Source organism: Uranotaenia lowii, chromosome 1 (genome assembly GCF_029784155.1).
Source record: "Uranotaenia lowii strain MFRU-FL chromosome 1, ASM2978415v1, whole genome shotgun sequence".
NCBI classification, from domain to species: domain Eukaryota; kingdom Metazoa; phylum Arthropoda; class Insecta; order Diptera; family Culicidae; genus Uranotaenia; species Uranotaenia lowii.
This window is the reverse complement of record NC_073691.1, coordinates 200079924-200104104: the sequence shown is the minus strand read 5'-3', so window position 1 is coordinate 200104104 and position 24181 is coordinate 200079924. Positions and strand designations below refer to the sequence as shown.

The 24181-nt window shown below is 37.4% G+C and overlaps 2 protein-coding genes across 4 annotated transcripts in view; both read left to right on the top strand.

The window, feature by feature from the left end:
* The window catches only part of LOC129743604 (protein yellow-like), a 36202-nt gene that overhangs the window by 10899 nt on the left and 1122 nt on the right, over positions 1-24181 (top strand). For all 3 annotated transcript variants that reach the window (XM_055735690.1, XM_055735672.1, XM_055735682.1), the window contains exons 2-3: positions 23647-23867; positions 23934-24121. In XM_055735690.1, coding sequence (XP_055591665.1) covers positions 23657-23867; positions 23934-24121 — 399 coding nt within the window. In that variant the 5' untranslated portion in view covers positions 23647-23656. The remainder of the gene's footprint in view (positions 1-23646; positions 23868-23933; positions 24122-24181) is intronic.
* On the top strand, positions 894-1665 carry LOC129738290 (uncharacterized). The gene is made up of 2 exons (XM_055729473.1): positions 894-1161; positions 1253-1665. Exons 1-2 carry the CDS (start codon positions 894-896, stop codon positions 1663-1665), a joined length of 681 nt encoding a protein of 226 aa, XP_055585448.1.

Here is a 24181-nt window from a genome sequence, read left to right as displayed (position 1 = left end):
TGAAATTTTTCGGTGAAGAAAAAAAACACACCCGTCAACAACGACCATAGCCTACATTCATGGCCTCCTCCGTTCGACTAATCCGGTCAGGTTCGGCTTTTCCGGCTGGAGGATGACGTGGAATACACCTCAAAGCTCTATGGGCCGATCTGAAACAAAATCAATAGTATTATGACGAGAACCAGCACAACTAAATGATATTTAAGAACACTTACCATTCTATTCCGATTTTCACATATTAGGCACAAAGCAAAACTTGTTCCTAGAATGACAAAACAGCTTAACCTCAATGAACGGGTTCGGCGAATAGTTACTTTTTTTTAGAAGAATTGTACCGTTTTGTTTAGCTCAATCCAGGTCAATTACACCTCGCTACGAGGTAAGTTTTACCTTATTTGGATTTACCTTTTTTTCTAGGTGAATTATACTTCTTTATCGAGCTCAATTTAGGTGAACTTCACCTCGCTACGAGGTAAGATTTACCTTTTTTGGATTCACCTTTATTCTCGGTGAATTGTACCTTTTTTCCAACCTCGATTCAGGTAAATTTTACCTCACTGCGAGGTGAGTTTCACCTCGAAGAGGTAGAAGTTACCTTTTTGGCTTTCACGAGTGTTCACCTTTGCTAACTCGGTAAATTTTACCTTTTTATTATTTTCCGTGTACGAGCACTCTTCAACCGACTCGGCGAGTATGGGTTCCGTCTTCGTGAAGACAAATGCAACATTCTCCAGCGGTGAATCAAGTATCTGGGCCATATTGTTGACGAAAAAGGCATACGCCCAGATCCTTCGAAGATTGAAGCCATCGCCAGAATGCCAGCACCAACAGACGTCTCATCTCTCCGCTCGTTTCTTGGTGCGGTAAATTTCTACGGGAAGTTTGTACGCGCTATGCACCAACTTAGGCGCCCTCTTGATGCACTATTGAAGAAGGACGTCAAGTTTATCTGGTCTCAAGAATGCCATCAAGCTTTCGAGAAATTCAAGACGACGCTCCAATCAGATCTATTGCTGACCCACTACGATCCGAGCTTGGACAACATCGTTGCTGCTGACGCGTTGAAATCCGGAATTAGTGCCGTCATCATGCATCGATTTCCGGATGGTTCTCTCAAGGCAATCGCTCATGCTTCCCGAACGCTTACGTCAGCTGGATCGGGTACAGTCAGATCGAAAAGGAAGGACTCAGCCTTGTTTTTGCGGTTACCAAATTTCATCGCATGCTTCTCGGTCGACGGTTCACTCTGCAGACGGATCAAAAGCCCTTGCTCCGAATTTTGGGTTGCAAAAAGGATATTCCACTACATATAGCGAATCGTCTCCAACGTTGGGCGCGCTCCTGTGCTACGATTTCGACATCCAGTACGTATCCACCAATCAATTCGGATATGCAGACATTCTATCCCGTTTGATCAGTAGCCACACCAAGACGGATGAAGATTTCATAATCGCATCCCTCCAACTCGAAGAAGACGTTGAGGTTCTTTTGGATGAAGCCATGGAATCTTTACCTGTTTCCTTCAAATTGATCCAACGTGTGACAAGCAAATGTCCTGTCCTCCAGCAAGTTACCGAGTTCACCCAAAAAGGATGGCCTTCCGATGTCAGCAGTATCCAGCATGAAACGGTCAAACAGTTTCATTCCAATCGTGAAGCTGTGTGAAAGGCTGCCTGATGATGGCCGACAGACTGGTGATTCCGAACAGTTTGCTTCAACGAATATTCAAGCAACTTCACCGAGGGCACCCTGTCATCGAAAGGATGAAAGCTGTGGCCCGAAGCTACGTGTTCTGGCCAAAAATCGATGAATGCATCTCGGAGTACATCAAACGTTGCAATAGCTGTGCCATACATTCCAAATCCCCACCGAAGGTATCTCCTCAGCCATGGCCAGCAACCAAACATTCCTGGGAGCGAATTCATCTCGATTCCATTCTTCAACCAACATTTCCTGATTGTCATCGATGCCCACTCAAAATGGCCCGAAATCAAAGCGGCCCGTTCTCCCACAACGTTGGCGGTCTTCGAGTTCCTGAACGAGCTGTTCCGGCGTTCCAGCTGACGTTCCAGAAACAATCGTAACTGACAACGGAACGCAATTCACATCCGAACAGTTCGCTGCTCTCTGAAAATCCAATGGTATACAACACCTGCGAACTGCACCATACCATCCTCAATCAAACGGGCAAGCAGAAAGGTTTGTCGACATGATGAAGCGCTCCATGCTCAATATCGAGGAAGGCAAGGGTGGAAACATTGCAGAAATTCTTCATACTTTTCTGCAAACCTACCGCTCCACTCCCAGTCGGATCCTCAAAGGGAAATCTCCGGCAGAACTGATGATCGGAAGGAAAATGCGTACTACACTGGATTTACTACTCAAGCCGCAGTCACACCCCAGTGAAGGCACGTTTCCCTCGCGACGTTTCGAGGTTGATGACAAGGTTTGCACCAAAATTCACGAAGCCAACAGCTGGAAATGGGTTCCTGGATATGTGATCGAGGCAGTCGGCAGCGTTACCTACAACGTGCTTCTGGATTCCTGGCATGGCCGGCGAAAGCTGATCCAACATCGAATTGCACTACCGAAGTTCAAGATCCAGCTCCAACAATCCGAGGGTAAATCAGATTCTTCATCTGTTGTTTTCGAGGACACCTTTGAGCCACAAAGCCCTGCTTGCAGTGAAGAAATGGGAACATGAAATCATTCTTTGTTCGATACTCAAACAGTACAGACTTATTTGAACAGTTATCAGAAACATTTCCGCAAAACATAATGTGGTGAAGAAGGACTCTGTCTATCAGCCATCGATTCCACAGGTTATCCAATCTTTGCCACTGTCGACCTTAATGCAGCCGACAAGGATTTGTATGATACTTTTTCTTGCAGAAATGTTATTGTTATAAAATTTTCAAGTCCTTCTTCGGTTCATGTTCCACAACTTTCACTGAACCTTAAGCACAACTCTTGCTCCTTCAAACTGCGATTTAGATTTTTTTCTAAATTTGATGAAGATGTTGAAAATTTTCGCTCGGGAGCGGCTGTCAAACACGACTTCAAGCGAATGATGCTTGCTTAGATCTCCCGATTTGATTAGTTTCTTATGTTGTTATTGTTTTTCTGACTGGTCGGTCACAGTTTCATGATAAATTTCGTACTTAAAGTAAGAATTGTTTGTAATCATTTGTGCTGGTAAAAATGCAAAAAATCTCTATTTTTTGTATGTATGAATTTTAACAAATTGGATTTTCTAAACTAGACTACTTACTCATTTGCAGACCGACACAGGATGATACTGGATACATGATACAAATGATGATATCTCCGGCTTAAAAGTAAGCCAAAATACCTGGCGATTGTTTAGGAAGAAATATTCTCATAGAGTAACTGTAACCACAGATAACCTTTAACGACCTGATGTGCAGTGAATGTTGATGGTAAAGTTTCCCTCTGAATCAGTCGTTTCTACAACGAAATATTTCAAAAATATTCTGTGAAACTCAAAATGAAAACTGGCATGATGGCATGGAAACCAATATTTTGTTTATGTAACTAATATAGGCTGTCAAGCCGTTATCGAAACCGAACCTAACGGCCACCGTGTTTGGACTTAAAAATCATACTCCAAACGCAGTAAAACCTGTCGAAATCAATCAGATCGCTCGGCAATCCGAACGACACGATCGAAGTTTCAACGTTTCAAAGCGGCAAATGCTGCACGATATCGGGTTGGTTGGTACCTACACAGGTGGATTCGTGGTGCACTTGACAGTGGTCAATGTTCGAATTTTCCATAGCGTCGGATTTTTTTTGGTCTTGTTTTTGAACTCGGCCTCAAGCCTGTTAGCTGGTTCAATTTTTTTTTGTCGGTTTGTTCAATGTCATTTTGAGAAAATGTGCTCTTGACGATTGGCGCTGCTGGCAAACAGCATGGAGGAAGCATGCGTTCTTTCCGTGGGAGGGAGGCTTGGCCTCAGATTCTCGAGTAGGTAGGTAACAACTCGAGGCCGTTTATCGATGACGTCGTGCAATGTAGCGGATTCACCCGGCACTCGTTAAGTTTGACGAATGATGACAAGGATTTTCCCGCTTTTGGTGCTTCTTGATAGAATTTTTTAAACCGTGGGGCGATTGTAAATTTCGTGCATATTGGCCAGCACTCGGAAGTCAGTGCGTGTATATTTGTAATCGATGAACGTTGAGAACAGTTAAAATAATATGCACCGGATGTACGGTCACTGGTCAGCTGCTCCAGCTCCAAACAGTGTCATTTGAATCTGCACATTTTACAGTCCGTTAACGGCGGTCCGCTACTTAACATTCAAAGAAATGACTGAAGCATTACATCAAGAGATTCACCTACAGTCGATGGTAAATTTAACAACGATCGGAATTAAGTTTACTTTGTTGATGAGAGTTGAGGATCATTCCAAACGCGGAAATTGATGACTTAATTAACATTGCTGATTTAAGAGCCGTTTTTTGTTTCTTTCTTCCTGTCCTGATACCAATGATCCTAATTAAGTACAACTGTTCAACACGCCATAAAAATTTTGCGGTGAAGGTGAAATATGAAATCCGGGAAGAGAATGTTCGATGCGAAACCCCTCGCCCCTTGAAAAAGCTCGTAAACCATCCAAGACTGACAATATGCATACGACCCATGGAATATGAATGTAGTTGCTTTGGAAAACTAGTTCTTGTACAATATTGCGTTGACTGGTAGGAGAATCGACTCAAGCAACGTGTACATATATTTATAAACACTCTTAATTGATCACTCCCGGTAATAATTTTTATAATTTTACGCGAAAGTGTCACACACGGATGAAAGTACGCAGACATAAGGGGTCGTTTAACAATTGAGGAGATCTTTTTTGTACGATTTATTTCGAGGGATTAACCTGCAGTTTTCACCCTCGAGGATTGGGAAGATATGACTTTCTGATTTGTGTGCTTAATATGAATCTAAATTTTTTGGTTTTATGTATATTTCTTTATTCAAATGATCCCTCGGATCTAAATCCTATGTAAGGCAGACTAGCTATAAACTACGGACTAGAAAGTCGAAACATAAATGCAATGTCACAAAATTAAAACGCATTTTAGCAACATGAACTACAGCGTCAAACCCCAGCATCAAAGAGCTGCCTGCGGCAGTCATCCGTCGTTGAAAATTGCGAACAGGAACACATGGTTGGACTTCGATAAAGCTACCGTCCTAGACTGCTCCAATGAACATCGTAGGCTCCTAGAGGCTAGAGGTACTGCGAGTGTGCGCAGGTCTTCCTCGAGCAATATCCACGTCTCGTGCCCGTAGAGGACAACCGGTCTAATAAACGTCATGTACAGGATACACTTCGTGCGAGGGCTAAGGCTTCTCGATCGCAGTTGCTTGTGGAGTCAGCTTGTCATTCGTCGCCAGATCTCAAGGCTGGTGGCATTGACTGCGGTCACCAGTGAGCCGTGTGACTTCTAGCGCCATGTTGAATATCATGCAGGATTGACCATCGCCTTGTCGAAGTCCCCTGCGCAATTCGAATGAACTTGACAATTCATGCGGAATCCGCACACAGCACTGCGTTCCATCCATCGTCATATTGATCAGACTGTTCAGCTCTTCCCGGTAAATCTGTTCTCGTCCATAATTTACCATTGCTCGATCGATCGTGTCGTATGCGGCTTTGAAGTCTAAAGGTTAATACGGTCAAAATTTGGTCAATATCAACTTGACGTATTTCTTTCAATTTTGCATTTAAAAAACCTGAACACCCCTCATTTTGAAGGTGTGTGTGTGTGAAATGTTGCTCCTGTTTCGATTTTGGAATTCACTCTTCAGTTGTCAAAATGCCGTCCAAGGAAGAAGAGCAGCGTATCAGAATTTTGCTCGCGCATTGCGAAAATCCGAGCTACTCGCACGCAAAGCTGGCAAAATCGCTAAAAGTTGCCAAATCAACCGTTACAAATGTAATTAAAGTGTTTCGGGAACGTTTGTCGACAGCCAGGAAGTCTGGATCGGGGGAAATCGAAAACCGGAAGCCCCTGAGACGACAAAAAGAGTTGCCGGTAGTTTCAAGCGAAACCCTAACCTCTCTCTCCGAGTTGCCGCAAATAAGCTGGGTGTATCGTCTACAACCGTGCATCGAGCCAAAAAACGAGCCGGACTATCGACTTACAAGAAGGCAGTGACTCTAAATCGCGATGATAAACAAAATACGACGGCCAAAGCGCGATCCCGGAGGCTGTACATGAAGATGCTGACGAAGTTTGACTGCGTGGTAATGGACGACGAAATCTACGTCAAAGCCGACTACAAGCAGCTTCCGGGACAGGAGTTTTATACGGCAAAAAGAAGGGGAAAGGCAGCAGATATTTGCAAGCACATAAAACTGTCAAAGTTCGCGAAGAAATATCTGGTTTGGCAAGCCATCTGTACCTGTGGCTTGAAAAGCAGCATTTCCATAGCTTCCGGGACTGTCAACCAAGAAATTTACATGAAAGAGTGTTTGAATAAACGTCTGCTGCCTTTCCTGAAGAAACACGGTTGTTCCGTACTGTTTTGGCCGGATTTGGCATTTGGCCATTACGGTAAAAAGGCCATGGAGTGGTACGCCGCCAACAACGTGCAGGTGGTTCCCAAGGACAAGAACCCTCCCAACACGCCAGAGCTCCGCCCAATTGAGAAATACTGGGCTATTGTCAAGCGGAACCTAAAAAAGACCAAAAAAACTGCTAAGGACGAGCAGCAGTTCAAGGCAAACTGGCTTTCTGCGGCGAAGAAGGTGGACAAGGTGGCTGTACAAAATCTGATGGCAGGGGTTAAGCGCAAGGCCCGGCAATTCGGATTTGGAAAAGCGGAAGCCTAACTGAATATTTTTCCTGAATTTTATACTAATTAAACATGAAAAAGGAATTTAATTTGATTTTTTAAATAAACGATTTCACCGATTTACACGCGTTTTCCCTTGACCGTATCACCCTTTATGGTAGATGGTACGTAAGGTCTTGGTGTTCATGGCATTTTTGGAGGATTTGCCGTAGTGTGAAGATCTGATCCGTAATAGATCTACCCTCATGAAACCGGCCTGAACAACTAGTAACATTCTATGGAGCCTTGGCAATAGCATCAATAAAAAAAATCAAGATTGGCTCTAACTTGCCCTGATCGACCTCAATACATTCCTTCAGTCAGTTGCAAATGCCTCCTAAGATGCTCGCTGGCACTTTTCCGTACATTTCGTTCTAGATCAATGTTGGTGCCATTTTCAAGTCATCTCCGGAAGATCCTTTAGGTATGGACTTGTGAGTTTGGCAGGCAAGTATTCTTGACCCCAAAGCCCAGAAAGCAAAAAAATACAGCTTTTTACAGATGGCAATGGTATTACATACTTACTTTCTCAATGGTCCCGCGTCGATTCTCATCGACAGTTCGGCTAGGCGTCGCCGCCACGAATTTCTGGGTCTGCCTTTCCTTCGATGTCCTTCTGGATTCCATTCAAGCGCCTCTCTGGAAATCTCGTTCTCATCTTTTCGAAGCGATGACAATGGTTGTGCATGGCTTCAGCACCTTAAGGCGGATCCAGCGCTGAGAGGTTAGCAGCATTGGTCTTGAGATAACACTCAATAAACCCCTCAGTGGTCTTTCCAGGGACACAAGTTTTTTTTCGTTTATGAAAAAATTCAAAAAGTTTTCAAAGAGTTTTTTGCTGTAGAATTCTTTTGTTGAATCTCTTTGAGCAAATGGTGGTAGTAAAGTGGCTCATTAGTGAAAATCTTGACGTTGGCGAAGAAAACCATATCAAGAGTTTTAGTAGCGAGCACCGTCGAATAATTGTTCCACTTACTGAGAAATATATTGAGGTCTAACGAGGGTATTTTGAGCTATTCTTGATTTTTTTTCGTTTTAACATAATTACCAAGATTCCAAAGAATGTTAATAGTTGTTGGTTGATTCGAATTGATTTTACATAAGGAAGTTGTGAGTAATTTCACAAAGTACGGAAACTTGATTGTCTTTCTGTATATCTGGACAACCACTGGATAAAGTTAAACAATTTTTTTATTTTTGAGGTATCGAAAGTGTCTTGGAAAAATTTGGAGAAAACGATTGAGCTCAAAACTACACTAAGTGTTGCACAGTAGCTGAAATCGAAATAAGAGATAGAACGTTTTTTGCCTTTCTAACAGAAAGGTTTGGTTATCGGTCGATTGGGGAGATCATTAATTATGGGTCTTAAGCATACCTTTATAGGTACCTATCGACTCAGCTCGACGAGTTCTGTTGATGTCCGTGGATTTGTATGTGCCATTTTAAAAATGTCAAGAACGTTTTTGCGAAACTGGGCTGCACAATTAAAATGATTTCAGTCTCAAAAGAATGCATTTTTTTTTCCTACACAACCGTTTCAAAAACGGGAAAAAAACAAAATAGTTGAAACCGTTTTCTTTACCAAATACATATCATACTTATTATGGCATAAAAAAAAAGTTGCTAGTGGCGCCTCGAAGCAGCAGCACCAGCAATCATTTATAAATTGGAGATATTCAAAATAAAAAAAATAAATATTTATTGACTCGAGAATTGAACCAAAACTCTTCAGATCTAAAGTTGCAAGCGCTATCCAATAAACCATCGGCACGCTTAATAGAGAGCGGCTCAAACTCAAATAGGTAAAAGGCATTACTAAGACGCACCGTGGTCTGGGCAGTTTCTCAGTCTGCTGGGGCAAATACGGCAACAATGGCGGATGGGCGTTTCCTTCAGAGTCCGCCATGCCTATAGACATTATAATTTCATTTATGAAATTATAGTGTTCAAAGCCATGCCGGGTGTCAACAAAATGCAGAGCCGTAAAGGAAACTGCGTTGGGGGGGAATTTATATGAAGATCTTATGACCCTCGTTTTTTTACCCGTGTTGAAGAATGAATTTATGTTTTTTTTTCATTTCTACATACTCATACATAATTTAGATTCAATTTCAGATGCAGAATTCAGATTCAGTTTTCAAATTCAGGATACAGGTTTAGGAATCAGAATTCAGGATTCAGAATTCAGAATTCAAAATTCAGATTCAGAACTCATATTCAGATTCAGAATTCAGATTCAGAATTCAGATTAAGAATTCAGATTCAGAATTCAGATTCAGAATTCAGATTCAGAATTAAGATTCAGAATTCAGATTCAGAATTCAGATTCAGAATTCAGATTCAGAATTCAGATTCAGAATTCAGATTCAGAATTCAGATTCAGAATTCAGATTCAGAATTCAGATTCATAATTCAGATTCAGAATTCAGATTCAGAATTCAGATTCAGAATTCAGAATCAGAATTCAGATTCAGAATTTTTGTAAATTTATTTTCGGCATATCGGTGAAAAATTTAGATTCATGGAGAAAGAATATCAGAATTAAAAATTGATGAAGCTGGATGTTGCGAGGTAAAGTATGGTGTACGTTAATAAATTTTCCTTGTAAAAATGTTCTTTCGCTCTTTTCATCATCCGTAAAATTTCTCCTCACTTTATCAATTTTCAATTCTGGAATAGTTTCTCCAAGAATACCAATTTTCACAGTTTTTGATAAATTTGCGATGACTTAAAGATCATTACGCATGAAAACACGATTTTGTTTTGTGAAAACTTTTTTTCACAATTTTTCTGAAATTAAGTTTGCTGCATACTTTTAGGGGTAAAACCATACTACTAAAAGTTGTAAAATCCGAAATCATAAAAAAAAATTTTGGATGAAAGAAATTTCAATGTTGAAAACCGCGTGATGCAAAACAATCATATTCCAGCAAATGAAAATGAGATTTACAAGATTAAGAATTCAGATTCAGAATTCAGATTCAGATTCAGAATTCAGATTCAGAATTCAGATTCAGAATTCAGATTCAGAATTCAGATTCAGAATTCAGATTCAGAATTCAGATTCAGAATTCAGATTCAGAATTCAGATTCAGAATTCAGATTCAGAATTCAGATTCAGAATTCAGATTCAGAATTCAGATTCAGAATTCAGATTCAGAATTCAGAATTCAGATTCAGAATTCAGATTCAGAATTCAGATTCAGAATTCAGATTCAGAATTCAGATTCAGAATTCAGATTCAGAATTCAGATTCAGAATTCAGATTCAGAATTCAGATTCAGAATTCAGATTCAGAATTCAGATTCAGAATTCAGATTCAGAATTCAGATTCAGAATTCAGATTCAGAATTCAGATTCAGAATTCAGATTCAGAATTCAGATTCAGAATTCAGATTCAGAATTCAGATTCAGAATTCAGATTCAGAATTCAGATTCAGAATTCAGATTCAGAATTCAGATTCAGAATTCAGATTCAGAATTCAGATTCAGAATTCAGATTCAGAATTCAGATTCAGAATTCAGATTCAGAATTCAGATTCAGAATTCAGATTCAGAATTCAGATTCAGAATTCAGATTCAGAATTCAGATTCAGAATTCAGATTCAGAATTCAGATTCAGAATTCAGATTCAGAATTCAGATTCAGAATTCAGATTCAGAATTCAGATTCAGAATTCAGATTCAGAATTCAGATTCAGAATTCAGATTCAGAATTCAGATTCAGAATTCAGATTCAGAATTCAGATTCAGAATTCAGATTCAGAATTCAGATTCAGAATTCAGATTCAGAATTCAGATTCAGAATTCAGATTCAGAATTCAGATTCAGAATTCAGATTCAGAATTCAAATTCAGAATTCAGATTCAGAATTCAGATTCAGAATTCAGATTCAGAATTCAGATTCAGAATTCAGATTCAGAATTCAGATTCAGATTCAGAATTCAGATTCAGAATTCAGATTCAGAATTCAGATTCAGAATTCAGATTCAGAATTCAGATTCAGAATTCAGATTCAGAATTCAGATTCAGAATTCAGATTCAGAATTCAGATTCAGAATTCAGATTCAGAATTCAGATTCAGAATTCAGATTCAGAATTCAGATTCAGAATTCAGATTCAGAATTCAGATTCAGAATTCAGATTCAGAATTCAGATTCAGAATTCAGATTCAGAATTCAGATTCAGAATTCAGATTCAGAATTCAGATTCAGAATTCAGATTCAGAATTCAGATCCAGAATTCAGATTCAGAATTCAGATTCAGAATTCAGATTCAGAATTCAGATTCAGAATTCAGATTCAGAATTCAGATTCAGAATTCAGATTCAGAATTCAGATTCAGAATTCAGATTCAGAATTCAGATTCAGAATTCAGATTCAGAATTCAGATTCAGAATTCAGATTCAGAATTCAGATTCAGAATTCAGATTCAGAATTCAGATTCAGAATTCAGATTCAGAATTCAGATTCAGAATTCAAATTCAGAATTCAGATTCAGAATTCAGATTCAGAATTCAGATTCAGAATTCAGATTCAGAATACAGATTTAGAATTCAAATTCAGAGTTCAAATTCAGAATTCAGATTGAGAATTCAGATTTAGAATTCTGATTAAGAATTCGGATTAAAGATCAACCTGGAATTTGAAATTGGAACTTATATTCAAATATTAGACTAAGTGTTGTAACTCAAAATTCAAACTTTAGAATCAGAATAAGATTTCAGATTTAGTTTCCAGAATGAGATTAATCATTTAATAGTCATATTACTTTCCCCTCCTTTTGTGGGAATTTTTCCTCTATGCATGGTTGAGCTGTAAAAAATTCACGCGTCACGGCTATCCATCAATATTGTAGTTGGTTTTACTTATTCAGTAAAAAAAAGCATAAAAAAACAGTAAGATTCGAACCGTGACCAGCAACGTGAAAGTTCTGGTTGCTACCACGGCACCATTTCAGCGTGTTATACATCTTGGAAATTCTACTGTTTAAATACCATTCTTGCCATACATAAAATGAGCTCCTGACATACCAGTTCGCTTTTCCCCAAAAAAACGTACCAGGCATCATTTTTTTATATTGAGATTGGAATTTTTCGTGTTTGAATATCTGAAATCATACTTATATGATTCAGAGGGAAGGAATCTATCATGTATATTCTATATTATTTTATATATTTCCAAATATAATTTAAACTCTGTTAGAAAGGCTCCAATCCACTGTTAAGTGTATTAAATCGGGTTTTTTATTTGTGGTTTTGCTAAGACGGCTTAGACCAGAAAGGTGCTACTTGCCTATATATCTCGTATTTGGTCCGTAATGAAATGATTTTAGCAAAGCTCAAAATACATAAAGTTGATAGTTAGGGATAGATCTTCAAAGATCTGGAAACGAAGAAGCTTCAGGAAGAAAGACGTCTTGGCTTTTCTTAGTCAACGATTTTTTTGAAGCTGTTCGTTCAATTTAGTTTTGAAATTTGAAAAAAAAGAACAATAAGAATTTAAGATTTGGTCTGCATAGAATGAGCTGTCAGACCTGCTCTAAAGGACTTTCAGTTGCTTAGGCATTCAACTACAATGTTCATATGAACCGAGAACGCGATATTCTCTGGCCGGATAGCAGCTGCACTTCGCCGGTTTACCATGAATGATCGACAAGGTGATATCGCCGGCAACCTAACCGTACTGGCCCGGTACACATGGCGAGAAAAAGTTCTGATATTTTATGATAATCATTCAGGAGGAATGAGCTCCTTTGAATTTATTTTTTTATTTAGGCCCTTATTCTGCGCCTCGAGTGACGTGACGATAGTAGAGTCACCCAAGTCACTCTATTCCAGTAGTCGGTTTAGGTAAGGATTGTCACTTCGGATGAACTTTGTGAGTTCTTACCCTATTCTCGTAGTCACCGTGGGTGAGAATCGTCGCATTCGGGTGACAATTTTAGGTGACAATTGTCGGTACCTTTTCAGGTGGTGACGGGACAAAAATTTAAAGGAAAATTTATGCAAAACGGAATAATTAGGCTCTAAACGTTTAATTACACTAAAGTGTGATAGTTTAAGAATCAATCATAACAAAAATCACTTCAATTTTTGATTTTTTCAATCATTTGTGCAACAACAAAAAATTACTAGGTAGAAGTTGGAAATAAATTGAAACATATAAAATTGAAAAAGGTTATAATTTCATTTTATACAACTTTATTTACATGCAACGAGTTTAAAATAACACATTTTTTGCACTTCACTTCATCTTATCCAATTCCCGTCGCGGGGGGATTTTTCACTTTCACCCGGTAATGTTGTTTTCGAACAAATTAATGTTACAGCTTTGAAGTCCTGTACTTAACCATTGTTTATCGACGTCGAGGTGTCGTATCCCATGTGTTGATCTGATGCAAAGGACCAGTTTATTGGGGCAGCAGCCGTCGATTTCCGCTATTTTGTTGGATGTTTTTTTTCCAAGCCGCTCCAGGAACCAAACATATTAGACTAAATTCTGTCCGATTCGCTTTATTCGCAGCTCCAAAAGTTATTCCAGCTGCTTGCTTAAACCTTGCAATCCGTTAGTGACCGTTTGCGTACCGAAATTTGTACATTTTGATTTTAAATTTAATTTCAACATTTGGAATCGCGAACGAAATAAAAACAACCCGAGCAAATTTGACACATGAGTTCATTCGGTCGCTCACCTAGAGTGAACCTCTGTCACTTTAACCGGATCGACTCCGGGAATAAGGTGACAAATCTCACGGTGACTCCGAGGTGAGGTGACAATCATCACGTCACGCGCGGCGCAGAATAAGGGCCTTAGTCAAAAATGGGACTTAAGGTCACAATCAAAATAGTGCAAAATTTTAGAAAATCTATTTAAAAAATCGCGAACGCTCTCAAAACAAGGTGTGAGGCTCTGAATTCTCATACATCTGTTGAAATGTACACTTTTCTACGATATTTCACACTGAACTTACTTAATCGAAACACTTGCTCTCTCCATAAAGAACATGTTCATACTAAATTTGTTGAAATTATCCCACGAAAAATCTGAGTTTCAACAAGCCCACTGAAAATTTGTTAAAAAAAAAACCACAACCGGTTGACCTAAAAACATGAATTGGATGTTTTCCAATAACATTGACCCGTGTCATGTACAAGACTACCAAGGAGTAAAAAAAAATCTTCACTTTATGAGCAACCCCAATAAAACCATTTAATTTGTAGTTTTCCCAAAAAACGGGTCCTTGATAAAGTCACCCATTGAAAGCTACCTTTTCACATTTGGGGCGACCGGCGCGCGGCGTTTCTTTATCAGACTCACGAACAGTGTAAAGCTTTTGTAACACCAGGCCGGGCTGCAATAAAAAAAACAACAACCAAAAACGTCCATTCTCGCAAACTTTTGAACGAGATTCCATCCATTTTGGCTTGGAATGAAAAAAAAATCGTCCACAAAAACGTGTTTTATTCGAAATCAAGGTTGCCCATCGCAAGAGAAAGAGGGCCTGAAATTTCGTACACCGAGGACTGATAAACTGTAATTTATTACATACGGCCGATGTGTAGGTCCTGGAAAGTAGCGATGTTTTTTTTTAAACCAAACTGAGGTTATTCTATAAATTGAACTTCAAGTTTATATATAAGGAGAAAAAATCGAAAGAAAGAGGTTGTATAGCAACGCAATTAAAAACAGATTTGTTTCTGGGAAAAAAGTAGTGAGTCAATTCGGAATTTCGGTTGAGTTGATGACAGCAACAGACAGGAAATTGTGAACAACCAGACAAGCTGTAATTATTTTATTTTGTTTCAAACAATTAAACACTCCCCGTTGTCAATCAAATGTTTTTACTTGCTTTACATCCGTCATAAAACGCAGAGACATCTGAAACACAGGGGAATTGACAATCACATGAAGATACAATTTATGTATTAACGTTGGGAGCACATATGCTAAAATTTATCGTACTCCTTGATGATGGTCCTTGAAATTTCCCTTTTGTGTGGCTGGAAATGTTGTTGATGGATGAGTTGATTGAATGTTAATTGGACTTTGTATGCATTACATTCATAACTTTATTAGCCATATTAGCGTATTCGACCATTGATCCACACGAAGAAAGTTTGGTCTTGATGAACTTGTAGATAGTGACCCGGCGATACAATCCAGAATTCTCAAAGGCTTTTTCCAGCACTTTTCGGGCCGTTGGTGCATTTTGGAGGTGCACGCAGTTGATTGGGTCAAGAAGCAAAATAATCTTGGCTCTTGTTCGGCGATCCTTCGCGAAATCGACAGCCTCTTATGTTCCATCCTTCTTCTGGCTCGGTTTTACGGCACACCACAGGTCTTCGAGCTCCAGGAACGTTTGGACAGCAAACTTCCAGGTTGCCCAATTTTCGCGACCAATCAGGCGTTCGATGCCAGCAGGAAAACTCGCCGAATTCTGGACTGCGTTGTTTCCAGCTGCGCTTGAGGAATTGTTTAAAGAATTTGAAGCCATTTCGATTTGGATTTACTTCTTGAAAACCATGCTGAAAAACTCTTCAGAATAGGCCCATAACCTATTAGCAGATGTGGGCTTTTAAGAGAGTTCTAACGAGAGTGAAAATTTTATTGATTGGTTACGCCTAGTTACATTTCTGTGATTACTTCGATCATTACTATTAGATCAGTGCTTACTATTCTAATAGTTTAAAATTCACACCTTAATTTTCTCTGTAAGTCTTGAATTTCTATGCGCCATCATTTCTGGTCGTATATTATGTGTATAGCACCAAACCGAATAGCGACAGTTTTACTAGCGACACTTTTTACTAGCGAGATTCCTGTCATTCGCTGGTTTGTTATTAATTTTTCAGTCCAGTAGGCGATTTCCATGTAGTGCACAAACATTGTTTTTGTTATTTACTGTTGATTTTCCATAGATCATCAATTCGCGATTTCGAAGCTAATTTTTGACAGCTCGTGTGTGTGCAAGAAAATGTAAACAAACGGGTGGAAATACCAGCTTCTAATAAATCATTATTTTCTTTGATTTGGTTAGGATTTTCAGAAAATGACGGATACAGATTTGGAGTAGAAGGTTCAGAGATTATTGTGAGCTATAGGAGAAAATGTGTATGTACCGTGAAGCATCGCAAATCGACATCAAAAAAGGTCAATTTTTTACTACTCCAAAAACTACTCTGAGTATTTCACATATTTTTGAATGAAAACTCGAGCCAAATGCACATTTTCAATTGCAGTTTGTTAAAAGAGTAGTCAATTAACGTTCCTTTAAAATTTGGGAAAGACCCAACAATTGGTAAGGTAGAATTTTTTATTCGAAAAAACATAAATTTTTGCTATTTTCTATTAGGGTTCCTTCTGCAGCTGCATACAATCAGGCGTAATAATTTTAAAGCTGGAAAGCGGATTTTTATATTTGATGGTGGTTGACATGAAAAAAAAATTATATCCTTGGATTACTACACAATTCAAGTTTACTTAAATGCTTTTCAATTGCCATCGTTCAAGGGTTATAAAATGTTTTGTATTTTTATCGGACCTCATGATCTCATTTTTTTTTTTGGAAAATTTTATTGAAAATAATATTTATACAACCACTAGCCGTAGAAAATTTTAAATTAAAACTTAACATTTTATACTGTCTTAGGCTGAAACTATTTAAATTTTTATATAACGTATTTATTAAATGAAACAACTAAACCAAATCCAATAGTTATAGTTTAAAGTAACAACGAGAAAATCGTTCTTTTATATAGATCAACGAGAATCGCATAAAGTTTAATATGAAGATATGATAAAAAATATTGATTATTGGCAAAAATTAAGAGTTAAGAAAATGGACGAAAAGATTGATTCACATAGGGGCCGTTCAGATACCACATGGACAGAAAAATGAGATTTTTGACCCCCTCCTCCCCCTCCGTGGACATTTGGCAAACCCCTGCCTCCCTCACCGTATGTCCACGTGGACAGATTTGAATTTTTTTTTTTAATCTAATTTGTAATAATTATAATTATTATTAATTTCAAAATTATCATATTTATAGCTTGCTTTCAAGTTGCTACTAGTTGCTTAAACTTAAACTGGAAAGCTTTGCAATTTTAAGATTTTGATTAAAACATCTTAATATTTATTCACCTTTAGAAAATGTTTTGAAAGTAAGTATGTCCACGTGGACACTACCCAAACCCCTACCCCCCTCTCCGTGGACATTTTCATACCCCCTCCTGCCCCCTAAGTTGTCCAGGTGGTATCTGAACGGCCCCATGTTAGTTTTCTCTGACCGACAGACTTTATCAGATAGAATTGACTCTCCTACCAGGCTAATTTATTTAAATTTACTTTAAAACAAACTCCAATTTTTCAAAGGAGTGTTTTTTTTTTCAAAATCATTTGGATTTATGAAAACTTAACTCGAAGCAATGTAAAGTTGTCAGCAGCGCAGCTTCGAAAGAGCGGATTACATACTGCAAGTCTCCTAGGAAACTCACGATACGTCGTTATGATTTTCAACGTCGCGACGTATGCGTCGTGTCGCTAGTAGACAAAGCTGCTATGATTATTAGCGCTCATATTTTGGTTTATATCTGCATGTATAATACCTTGGTTATAGCGCCTTTACTACTCGCTCTTGAAAAAAAAAAAAATAGAAATGAACAGAAAATTTTAATTGGAATTAGAGCTTTAAAACCTTTCATAATTTACTTTTGAAAAATTTTGTGATAGAAATGAAAAATTTCAGTTCATTACACAGCAAGAAAAAATCGTGTAAATTTAGATCGAAAACGATGCACGAAAACGGAACATCGATTTTGATGTAAAATTCTACCACGGTGTATTTTTCTCAACAATGTAATTTTCGAGGCGTGTAAATTTAGATCGAAAACAATGCACGAAAACGGATGACATAAACCGTCGTGTAAAAATACACAATGATGTAAATTTCAAAACATATTACCGTTAATATTACAAATCTTTTTTGAATAATCAGATTTTGGGTGTTGTTTATGAATAAATACGCCACATGTGTCATTTTATTTAACATATATTGCCGATACACTGCAAACTAAAAAAACACCCACCATCACTGGCAGCTGGAATTGTGGTTGTGTCCGAGATCCCCAGCAGGGCAATGTTTTGCCGATCAGCGTCAGGCAGCATTCTTGAATCCTTCCGGAACAGCATAGTAATCGGAATCCCCTAAACATTAGAAACATTCAACATTGATTCGGCTTTTGAACCATTTATAAAACTGCAATTCCTGCAATCGAAAGAGAATTTGAAGTTCCATTTTTTTCATTTCGTCTATAACTTTAACCTACCATTTTTCAATTCAATTCTGAAAGAATTTGGTTCGGTTTTAATACGAAATTAACTGCGGAAGCGATTTTTTTTGTTTTCGCACAATAAACCACCATCTCGGATAAAAACAGAACAATTTATGCCGCGAAAAAAAGGAAAACAATGAATCTGTCGTGTTTTACATTGTTTTCGATGTAATTTTATATTGAGATATATTTTTTAGATCAGGGCGTGTAAACATACATCATACAAAATTAAGTTTATACCAACGATTCAAAAATAGATCAAAAAGAGTGTAAAATTACATCAGTTTTGAATTACACAAGTCAAAAAGTAGATCACTCGTATTTTAGATTGCGTATACTTTTAGAAATTTTTTGCTGTGTATAGTCAACTTACACGATTTCAACTTTTCATCAGGCCGATTAACTATTAAACTAAACTATTTAAATAATTTTTTTTTTGTATTTTGGCATTCTTTTCTTTGTCAGAAGTCAATAAAGCCATTTCCATCGCCAATTTTTATTCTCAACGGATTCATAATTCATGCTGTAAAGTGTTAACACCGAACATCTCATCGTTAGGCCTACACACCAAAAATTTTCTAAAATTAAACGAGCTAGAAACGCTTAAACACCTAATGGTTTTCTTAATCTAATCCAGATTAGATCTAATTTTACATCATTTTTCATCTAAAAGACACACACCACTAAAATTTATACTTTTGAACTAACGTTAAGTTTGAGAAGATCTAAATTTATTTCATAAGGGTTGTATTTTTATGTCATGAAATTTAAAATCAATTGCGCACATGTAAAAACATGAGTAGAAATCAAACAGACACTACCCCTGTACCAAGTAGCTTAAATTACAGCGGGTTAAAATAAAGGGACAAGTAAGAACATTCTTCTATTCCGTTTGGTATTCGTGTATACAAAAATAATCAACATAATAATACGAAATAATTTCGTCACCAAAGCTGCCTGAGACCCATCTAGCGAAGGAGTGACCAAGCAGTCAATTGTTTTGGAAAATTGAACGGATGTGGTTTGTGTTTCGCTGCGGCAGTCTGAAAAGGTAATACTCACATTACTTTTGTTATTTTAAGTAATAATATAATTTTAATTAAACAGATATTCATAAATCCGGAGCTGACAGGCAGTGGGATACCTGAAACGGGACCTGCTTTGAAGACCCCAGCAGGTGGAACCGACAACAGAATACTGACGCTGACAGTAGCGACATCGTTCATCAACAACAACCGAGGAACCCATTCCAGCAGCACCATGATGGATCTAACTGGGTTCCTACAATATGGACACCGGATCTATCGAGAGGAAATTAATCTTTAAGGGCTATATAAAACCGTAGGTACCTAATCTATATAATTTATTCGGAAGAACGAGAAAGTACGTAGTGAATATATCACTTTTGGAAATTCAAAAGTTGTTTCAGAAACTTTTTATTAGATAAAAGTTTTATACAAAATTTGTTGATTTTAAACCTTTCATGCAAATACAGTACCCGCTCGTGAATCTGGTATTTTTATGTATTCTGTATTCGGTCTTTCTACGTACAAATAGGACGATTTCTTAAGACGGAATTGATCATTTTTTCTAATTCAAAACATTTTATAACATTTACTTTTGTATCGCTTTCAGGCCTTTTTTTCTTAAATGGATACAGCAACTAACGAGTCTTAAGAAAATGATATCATTTCAAAGAAAAAAAAACGAGTTTTGAAATTATTAACTTATTTTGATAAGGTTAAGATTAAATATTTTGATGGAATTTCTTTATATGTGGAAACAATACCAAATTTCAAAAAGTTTTTTACAAATATTATAATTAAATTTTATTGTTGAAGTTTTTGTCAAAAATTTAAAAAATCAGCGACAAAACATCATAAGTCCGTTGATGTATTTTAATCTCTAAAGTATTTTTGAGCATTTTTGACTAAAAATATGGTAATTTTTATACTTGAATATACATATACAAATGTATCAATATTATTTATAAATATATATAAAATTGTACATTCTATAAGTAATTCAAACCTCCCTTTCTAAGAAAGACAATCAAATTATTCTGTTTCGCAGAATGTGCCGCAAAGTTTCCTCACACTGAATCGTAAAATTTAACGGTTTCAAGGCTGTAGATATCTTTCTTAAATATTTATACGTTTCTAAACAATCGTTTTCATGTTTGAATTAATATTCAATAAGCTTTGCAGTTAAAATATTGTAGTACTTTTCTTATTGTGTTTTCCAATGATTATTTTCATTTTCATTAGTAAATATTTGACATTTAAATCTTTTTTAAATGTTATGCCATGTTTTGAATTGTGTTTAAAATCTATTTTTTTAACCTACTAAACATTCTGCGTGTACAGGCCAAACAAACTAACAGTAGGTGTGTTCAATGAAACTTGTTCGAATCTATGTAGTTACTACATTGTAGTAGAAACAGGTATACAGTTGATCAGCTGTTTCTTGTCTATTACTCACTAATACAAATGCGCTTATCATCGTCTGTTTCGCATTCCTTTGTTATTGAGGCTGACTTGTTTCGACCAAAATATTGGCGCATTGAACTTCTACTTGTGGGTAGAAATCGATAGAACCCAGTTTCTGCCTACGATTGAACGATGCTAGTTTTAACCTTGAACGTGCACAGCATTCAGGGATGCCAGGTGTTGAGGATAAAAAATCTGGGCAATTTTGAAAAAAAGTCTGTGCGTGTCTGTGCACAAGGAAGATATCACAAATTTGGTACTGAACAAGAGTTTTGCCGATGCGTGTGAGCGGGGGAGGGGGGGGGGGGGTGCTTGTATTCGGGTTATTTTTGAGTTGAGAACTATATAACTAACACTGTTTCCTCCCACGTACCATGCCAGTCTTATTTAAAAAAAAATTTAATGAATGATTGGTCGAATACCCATGAATACAAGCGAGATTTACAGTCTAATCTGGCACTTACGGATCAAATTCGATACATGAATATCGATTTCATCACTAAATTTTGAAAGTCTGTAAAATCTGGGCACTCTAAGCAAAAATCTGGGCAAAATCTGTGTCTGACCAATATCTGGACGAAGGGTCAAAAGTCTTGGTTTTACAGACAAATCTGGGCACCTGGCAACCCAGACAGCATTGCATGTTGCATAATAACAATCAGTTTGTTTTTATAAATAGAATATTTGCGGTTCAAGTATAACAATCAATTAAAAATTGACGAGTTTCAATACTGAAATATTCAAAAAAAATTAGTTCAACGTCCAACATATTCATCAAATTATCTAAGGTAATAACCAATAAAATTTGTTAAAAAAAAAACTTTTAATTTATAGTTGTTTCCAGAGATCATTGCAATTAAACATACCTACCTCTTGAAGAATGTTTTTAAAATCTCTAATCGGTACCGAGGATGTGTGCTTGGCATCTTATAACAAGTTTTTTTTATGCAGTAGCGACAGTGAAACTGCCGGTTACAAATTGGCTTATCGACGAAGGCCTGCAAAGATTCTTAACGAATTCCCGCCATTCGACTCACTACGAGTTCACTTTTTGCAAGGCGTTCATCAACTGGAACACGTCTATCAAATTTATTCACCGGACAAAACCTTCGGATGTGTACAACAAATAATCGATCTTGTTACAATCCGCTTATTCGCCTCTGAGATTACTAGCAATCCGCATTTATACGTAAGTACCTCTGTAGCACATATTCTTCGTATTCAGTGATAGATTGTTTTCGGCTATCGAACGCACCCTTCGGTCCAAACTAGTTCGATTTGCGAGCAAGTACTGTAATAGCAAAAATATCGATAAACTACAGTTATAAGTCGATAAATCGTTTGAGTTGTATAAATAAAGGCGCTTTATCGTGCGATGTAGGACAGTTATACCACATACTTGCTATGTATTACGAAAATCGCCTTTATGTATGTAAAGATGTTTTTTTAAACTTTTGTTATTTGAACCATGTAACGATAAATTGCATATATAAAGGCGATTTTCGTACTGAGTTATTCTGGGAATATGAATATTTGCCCTATACATCGCACATTTAAATAACTTAATGTATAAAATTCAAATTAATATTCTACTCTTGAGAAACTGCTGCACTTGTTATTCGGAATTATTTCGAGTAAACCTAAAAAGCTAAATTACCTCTATTTCGATTAATTTGTACAATTGATTAAACTGGAGAAGTTAAAACAAATCAACACTTTTTTATAGCTAGTTTCCATAGTTGAAAGCCATAAAGTACTTTGTCAAAACTGATTTGTATTCCATGATATTGACAGAATACTGACTTTTAGTTTTTTGTCCCCTTGCAGTTTGTTCATAAGCAGTTCGCTCACTACAACTATGCATTGAACGATGGTGCAGCTTTTGAAAGCGTATTTGAAACTTGCTGCATTTACAAATCTTGCAACCATAGCACACAGAGGCTAGGTTAGTTAAAAAAAAAACAAAGACCATATGATAGCATTCGATAGTTGAATGAATGAAATGTTGAATATTATGAAGTAGTCGCAAAAATCACATTGTCAAGTTTTTGCTAGGTGAAGATCAGTTAAAGATTATGTAAATATCAAATAAACATAGTCACAGTACAAATTTATTTGACTGAAAAAATGTTGTTATTATTTTCCTGAAAAAAATCCCTGAATTTATGTACTCGGGTAATAATATGTCAAAGGCAACGTAATTTTATGTGAGATGCGATGTTTTATTTATGTGCGTTTAATGTGACATAAAATTACGTCCTTTTATTTGCAGTTTTATGTCTTCGAGAATTTATGGCTTGAAGCGTTTCTGTCTTCTCTCGTGTAAATTTATGTCAAAAGTGATGCTTCAATTTTGTGCATCCAATTTGACATAAATTTACACCAAAAAATTAATAGTGTGTAGTTAGGCTGATTGTCTTAATTTAGACTTTGAAAGGTTACCTCGATTTTCGTCATGATAACGATTATTTATTAGAACAGGCTATCAATTGCTGAAGGCTCAAGACCCTGGTTAGGCTATAGCCTACATTGTTTAGTTCTCTAAGTGAACTATCATTGGACAACTTTAGAAGTAATCATCGGTCGTCGTGGGTGCGGCGCAGCTGCAATATATTTTTTTGTTCCGAGTCTCATGGTGTTGCCCTTCAAGTTGGGTGAATAAATTGTGCTTTCGATAAATGATTGGCCATTTGCAGATCGCTTCGCAGGACCTTTCAGTTTACTGGAAATGCGAAGAGTTCGACAAGGCGCTATACATTGTTGGCAAAGTGGCTGCTGCAAGTTTGTGTCGAGTTATACTGCATTGATTATAATACCTCTATTAAAATATAGTTTATGACGAATATAACTGTTAAGTTGTTTATCACGCAGAGTATGAAAACCATCGAATCAGAAGTTTTACAAATTTGCCAAAACAGACCAAAATTCTAATCAATATTTTTTTCTTTTTCCAGAACAAGCAAAATGATTCTCCGGATATGTGCCACGTTTTTGATACTCGTGCCCCTGATCAGTGCCCAGCAGACCTTTGGGAAGCAACTGAAACACGTGGTTCGATGGAAATCGCTCGATTTCGTGTTCCCTTCTCCAAGGGAACGGGAACAGGCACTCGCCTCTGGGCGCTTTATACCGGAAAACTGCATTCCCCTGGATATGGACGTCGACTATAATAGCAGTAAGTTGTTGCCAGTTCTAGTTGAACAGTAACAGTCGACTTCATGCTTCGATCCTTGATTTTCAGATTCACTCCGTTCCCGAGTGTTTGTAACGGTGCCCCGGTTTATCGAGGGGATTCCTGCTACACTGAACACGATTTCAGCGCAGCAGGGATCCTCCGCGCCGTTACTGGAGCCCTATCCCAGTGCTGCCATCCAATCCAATCCGGAAGATCCACGGTGCAACGGGATTGTTTCTGTCTTCCGCACCACGGTATGCGTCAACTTAAAAATAAACGATTGGTCTTTCTAACCAAAGAAATGAAGAATCAAT

Coding starts and splice junctions, on each gene's coding strand:
- LOC129738290 (XM_055729473.1), top strand. CDS start 894: ATGCACCAACTTAGGCGCCCTCTTGATGCACTATTGAAGAAGGACGTC. Junction 1,162..1,252: donor GCTTACGTCAGCTGGATCGG/GTACAGTCAGAT, acceptor TTCACTCTGCAG/ACGGATCAAAAGCCCTTGCT.